At 40.9% G+C, this 6,677-nt stretch overlaps 1 protein-coding gene across 1 annotated transcript; it reads right to left on the reverse strand.

The window, feature by feature from the left end:
- Positions 1–67: 67 nt before the first annotated feature.
- Positions 68–6,351, reverse strand: MRPS22 (mitochondrial ribosomal protein S22; the record flags this gene model as incomplete). The annotated part of the gene is made up of 8 exons (XM_082319954.1): positions 68–237; positions 483–591; positions 1,751–1,896; positions 2,879–2,962; positions 3,453–3,596; positions 4,861–5,025; positions 5,791–5,945; positions 6,231–6,351. 8 exons carry the CDS (start codon positions 6,349–6,351, stop codon positions 145–147), a joined length of 1,017 nt encoding a protein of 338 aa, XP_082176080.1. The 3' UTR covers positions 68–144.
- Positions 6,352–6,677: the final 326 nt, after the last annotated feature.

Below are 6,677 nucleotides of genomic sequence, written 5' to 3' on the forward strand. Positions count from 1 at the left end.
AAATAACAAGCTGCTGTAGAGATTCTTACATATTTTAGTAAAAAATGTTCTAGGACAGTCACTTGTTTAAAGTATTTATTGTGGAATCCTGTACAGAGACTGTTTATAAACAGACTTAAAACTTGAGATGAACTAAGGTTTATTTCATGATGCTGTAGAAGTAGCCATTGCTTCTTCATAAGCCTGGAGGGCCAGTTGTATATAGCCTTCTTTCTGTGATTCAGTTTTCACAAATACCTGCAAACATGGCAAGGGAGAGATTAATGTACAATTAAGAGCATACTTGCATAATGAGATTTCATCATTCCAGTGGTAGATCTGAAATCCTGGTGCAGCTGTATAGTTTAAAAGGAAAAAAAAAAAACAAACTGGCAAGCACAACAGTTCTAGTTAAATACCTGCTTCTAAAGGTAAGGAGAAATTTAGACTACTAAATAGGCTTTCTCTTCTGTAGTTAAGTAGCCTAAAGTAGAACAGCATACCTTGATCAGATCAACTCCTTGAAGTTTCCCTTCTTTAGCTTCTTTTGCTGATTGACAGTCAGGATGAAGCATATGATACAGTGTAATTAAGCTTGTAGTGTCATCCAGCCTAAACGAACGAAAGCCCCATTGTAGCAATTACTTTCTCTTAATAGTTGGAGCATATACTTTGCACACCACAGGCTTTCATGAACTTCTGCTTTCACTGAGTATACAGTCATTAGAATATACAGTTAACCAAGCATCCCATCATCTATTGCAATGGCAACCTCTTCATGAGAAGGAAGACCAGAAGCCTGCAAACACTAAGGTGCACCAGGCAGGGTACACAAGTTTATCCCTACTGCAGCTGAAGCCTGATGTACTGTTCAGCAGTAATAAAGCTGAAGTCTCTCTAAAATACAATTAATTACCCAATTGCAAGTATTTAGCAGAACAACCCTGCCAAAGAGAAACTAGCATGTTTTACAGTAGTAGTATTGGAAATCTTGTGATACCTAGCCCTCAGCTGAATCTAATACTCGAACAGGTGTTTTACATACATAAGCATGAGCCAAAAGTGGGTGGGTAGCAAGTAAAGATGTTCCAAACTCAAATATCTGGACAACTGAAGTTACTAGAGTTTTCCCTTTAACAATTGATTCCAAAACTGAAACTTCCCTGTATTTCTTCATATCCGCAGGTTTAAAAGTTTCTAACTTCAACAGTAGGAAATGAATGCCACCATCACTGCAACTTGCAGTTCTAATTGTACAAACTTCCCCTAGCTCTAGTGACATTTGCACAATTAAGTAGTGTTTGAGTCAGGGAGTTCTGAGTAAGTTTAACAGCATCTCTTATAGAAATCCATCCATTTAAAATGAAAGTGTATCTATCTGTTCCTAAGCTAGTTAGGAATTGCTCTAAAACGTGAGCGTGCCAATCTTAAAAGCCAAAATTGAGCTCAGTAGTATAAAATGGGTAGGCTTTAAGACCAGCGCTGCCCAGAGCTGGAAGTGTACCAACAACTACATGGGAAAGAAAAGCCCAACAATTCCAAACGCTAATTTCTGCAGAAACCTAGTTTAATACCCTACAACTTCATGGACTGTAGTTGGTGTCTCCATCCAGCATCTATACAGGTAAAAGTTACAGCTAGCCTAAATTTCATGCAAATGAAAACTTTTGTACATCTTACAGAAATACTGGGTTTATTTTTGAACAATGGTACTTGTTTTCTATTTGTTTAGATAGATAAGCAGAATTAATAAGTGACAAACACCACTTACAAGTCTCGATGGATCATATCTATTAGTAAGCCATCCGTTTTCTTTCTGTTTACTAGATACCATACCATTCCTCCAAAGTGCCTTGTTGAACGGAGCAGATCATATTTGCCATGTTTCTCAATGTCATCATATGTCCGATGATGAACCTAGACACAGAAAATGTTTCATTAGCATAACTGGAGCTTGATGACGGTTTCTCTCCTCTCCCTCTCACTTTAATCTATTTGCAGGCCTCCCTGAAGTGCAGGAGTAAGCCACAGGCTGAACCATGCTACCTTAAAGCTTTATACATGTTATAATTCAGAGTAACATTGGGATAACCCACTTCTCGGTGCTTACACAGACATCTTTATGTTAAGAGAAAGCTAAATACTAGCTCTGTACTCAAAATTCAGGGAGGGAGGGACGTAACCTCTGAACCTTCATTTCACTGCTGTCAAGTTGTAATCTATTCTTTAAGGAGAAAAATGCTAGAGCAAAGAGGTGAAATTTTACTTTGAAGAAAAGGTACTTGAAAAATTGCCTAACAAACAGAAGTTATATTCTCAGTGATTTGAGAAATTATTACAGCTTAACGAGAACTAAACATTTTAAAGGCAAATGTAGACTAACCTATTCACCAGTAACTACAGTTACTAAATTTAAATATTTCAGCTAGAAGTATATTTTTGTACCTGGTCTTTGTCAAAAATAATACTTTGCATACAGTGCTGTCAGGTGCACTTCATCAGTTATCTAACTTCATCGGTTATCTACCCGGTCCTTTCAAATCCTAACATAGCAGTTAGTTAGCATGACTTTAGTAGCACAACTCTGGTTGTGGCCACTTATGGGCATTATCATCAATTCTGGTTTGATACCAAAAATACCTATATAAAGGCTATTTTTATGCATCTGCAGTTCTTTCTATGCTGTTGAAAATTACTTAAACAGAGCCCCGTTTTACTTTTCTGCAGGAAAAATACCCAAAACTCATCACAAGGATAACAGGTAATCTATATGGGGAAAAAAAGAACACATGAATAACACCTTTGGTCCCCAGATAATACTTATGTTCACAAAACGAACCCTAAAGTACTTCGCTAATACTTTTTTTTTTTTTACCAGAAAAATGAAAAGTGAACTCACTCTGATATAGTCAGGTGAATCTGGCTCAAACTGAGCAATGCACATGTTAAGGATATCCTCATGACGGTCTTGCTGAAACACAGTCTAAAACAACAGTTCAAATTCAGGAATAGGTTCTGTATCACACCATTCCAACTCTCCAGAATCAAAACAGCAGCCACAACATTTCTGTTCTGGGAAACACTTACAGTAAGCATCCCCTTAATCACAAGACAAAATGGATAAAAGTACAGTAACTGCCTTGATGACATTAATACGTTTCTTGATTTTGTTTCTGAAACACCAGTTCACATTTTCAGATTAAGCATACAATTTCATTGATGCAGACCAATAACGTGGATTTCTAGTACAATAGAATATTTACGCTTACCCAGGATTTACCTAGCCCTAACCTGGAACTTAGTTAACATACTTGTAATAAAGTTACAAAGACAAGCAATTGTTCACAAAATTCAAACAGCTTAAAACATAGGAGCAGGCTGGCTTATTTAGAGCTACTCTGCCCAAAAGCAGTTTCACAATCAGAGCACAATTAAGTAAAAATGATCAGTTTTCAAAACCAGGAAGATCTTACCACAAGGTGTTCATCTTTAAATACCACTGGGGGAATAACTCTGCGCCCTTCTTTTGGGAAGAATATCTGTATCATTCTGTCTCGTTCTTCCCAGGTTGCTTTGCGTAATACACCATTTGGTTCTCTAACTACAATGAAACGTTCCTGAAAAGAAGGTAAAAGAGAGCATTATCTCCCAAAGTCTTCTCTCTTCGTAGCCAGAACCATTGTAAAAAAGATTCTTATTTAGCAGAGTACTTCTATACCTAAACTCACACTAATAATACCAGTTTCTAATTGATTGTTGCTATGTGCTAGATTCATCATTTCTCCCTTGGTACCTGCTAATTGAGCGCTACATTTGCACCTTAATTTTACTGTATGACATAACTGCGCATGCACCTACACTAAAAGCTACGGCTCTGTGAAGTTTTGACAGATAACATAACTAATACCCAGAGAAAGGAGTTCTGCTGGCCATTGCTGTTCCATTTGCAATCCAATTGCAAGTTCCATTGCTGCTGACCTGATTTTATGCATTTAGTAACACATACTAAATTAAGAATGCAAGTGTCTTGGGCTTTTTAAACTTTATTTCAGAGGTAGGTGCTAGAATCAAGTAAGGGCAAGTGCAAAACAAAAAATACAACAAATAAAACAATATACTCAGATCTATTCACAAGCATATTTGATTTAGGGCAGCAGACAGGAAAGTTTGCTGGGACAAGGAAGTTTTCAATACTTTGAGGCAGAAGAATAAATAGCAGGTTCCTGGAGAGAGCTCTCAGATGGAATAACAGATGGAAAACTTGGCAATTCATTTCACAGGTTCATCACTAGATGCATGGTAGACCCACGGAGACTTCTTAGAATCATAACTATTTGTTAAGAATTTTTCCAGCCTCTTACTACTGATACTTAGGACAATCTAGATGTTTTATTATACAAAGAAATCTTTACCCCTATACTCCACAATTCTATTTGACAACTGCTTCTTCACAGCTTTCCTGCAAATTCATCTATCATTTATTCAGCTTTCCACCAGATCTTTGCAACTGTGAAGTAGCTCCATCTTTTGGTCTATGCACAGTACTAAGTAATCCAATTCCACAGAAAGCTTCTAGGAAGTATGGAAGAACTCAGCACTCCTAGCATATCACAGGCATCTGCTTTTAAAATAATTAACTAACTATCCCACAGCTTCCCCTACACACACCTACTTTTGAGCACTGGAATGTAATTTATCATTATCAGTTAAAAGCAAACATTTAGAAATATATGTCTTTGTGTTACTGCCTTGTACCAGACTGAATTTACAACTCCTCAGCCTTTTTGCAAACTGCTGTAACTACATTTTATTAAAACCTAGAGCTGATTTTGAAATTAAGTATGAAAAGCTCTCAAAATAAATTAATACAATGTTACTTACACGATGTGGAATGGAGTAAGTTAAATCTGTAAACACATATTTTGTAGGTTCAGTTCCTTCAAGGAATTTGTCTTCTGCTAAGACATCATCAATTGGCTCTCGTTCATTCAAAACTGGGGGCATGATTAGTCTTTCTTTAGCTTCCTCAATGGCTTTTCTTGTGGCCTTGGAAAAAAAAAAAAAGTAATTAAATTTACAATTAAAAAAAAAGATCATTCTATTGGAAAGCTAACATACAATTTTGGGGCAAATATTTTCATTTAGAGAGAAAGTCTTAAAATCTTTTTTTTCTTCTGCAGTTGAGAAGAAGTGAGACATCAATTCAATCTCCAGGTAGACGAATCACATGTGAACAATATACCACTACTGTAACTTGGGCAAATTGCTGGAGGAAGTTCCAAAACTAAAATCTACACATATTACTGGAAACACCAAGTTTATTTCAGGTATTTTTCCATGGTAATTTTTGCCAAAAGCATAAACCACAATCAACAGTTTATATATAGCTCTGATGGTGGTTTCAGAAGAACTGGCTTAAGTCAGGTCCCTTCATCATCCTGGACCATGGTCAGACAACAGGAAAGAAAAGTAGTCAAAGGATTCCCAGCGCTATAATTTAAATATCAGATAAAGACATTTAACACCACTAGGAAGCATAAGGAAAGAGGATAATAAAGAGAACCTGTCACTCAAGAAAAAAAGCATCCAATTTCCTTCAATATTCCATAAAAATGGAGAAAAAATGGATAAATAAACCTGAGTATTTAAAGTGAAGAAACACTGATTTACACTAATTTAGGAAATGACCTGAAACAAAGGAAAGAAACCAAAATGTTTTCAGCCGCAGGATTAAAGGAAGCAGAAATATGGTCTGATACAGACTTTTTGCTAAAACCAAAACTTATTTCAAAATGAAGCAGAGCAGCCTACCTCTTCCAGCTGAGCTTCTGTCATCAGCTTGTACTTGGGCGGCTTAAGCTCCTTTTTCACCGGCCTAAAAACCTTCTGCAGGTTGAGCCCTGTCATTTTGTAGAGCAGATTCTGAACGGCTTCATCCGCAAAGGCAGGCTTGGCGGCTTTTCCTTCTGTGGGAGGATTTCACACGCCGTTACCCCGGCTGGCGGGGAAGGGGGGGGGGAAGACGGCCACGGCCAGGCCACCCCTCCCCTCACGCGAAGGTCCCCGGCAGCCCCCCACGCCTCCTCCCGCCCTCGCCGGGCGCCCCCCGCGCCCGCACACCCACCCTGTCCCGCTTCCCTCCCCCTCGGCCCCCCTGGGGACTGCAGGCGCCCACCACGAAGGGCGCGGGCGGCTAAGCGGGCGTTTGCAGTCTACGAGACAAGGGCGGGCAGGGGGATCCCCTCACGTACCGTCCGCGGCCCCCGCGTCCTGCCCGAGCCCCCGCCGTGCGCGCCAGCCCCACAGCGTTCGCCCCACGCGGGACAACCGCGCGGGGAGCGCCGCGGAGCCCCACGCCCCGAGCGCCGCCATCTTGCACACGCCCCGCCCCGCCCCGCCGACCGGGCGCGCCGCGGAGGGCGCCGCGAGGCACGCCGGGAAATGGAGTCTCCCTTCGCCTCGGCGGCCCGTCAGAGCGGTGCCGCGGGGGCAGCGGCGGTCCCGGGCGCTGAGCCCGCCTCAGTGAGAAAGAAACGCGGTCCCCCGGGCCTTTTCCCCGAGGGAAAAGGCAAGAAACCGCTCCCAGTGCGTTTGTGTTATTAAAACGCTGCTGAGGGGAGGTGAGGGCCAGGTTAGGGTGGGAACCGGTTCTGCCGTTCCTGTCAGGGTAGGAACAAGCCCTGCGGCGGGAGCGGGAG

Source organism: Platalea leucorodia (genome assembly GCF_965183815.1).
Source record: "Platalea leucorodia genome assembly, chromosome: 8".
Lineage (NCBI taxonomy): Eukaryota > Metazoa > Chordata > Aves > Pelecaniformes > Threskiornithidae > Platalea > Platalea leucorodia.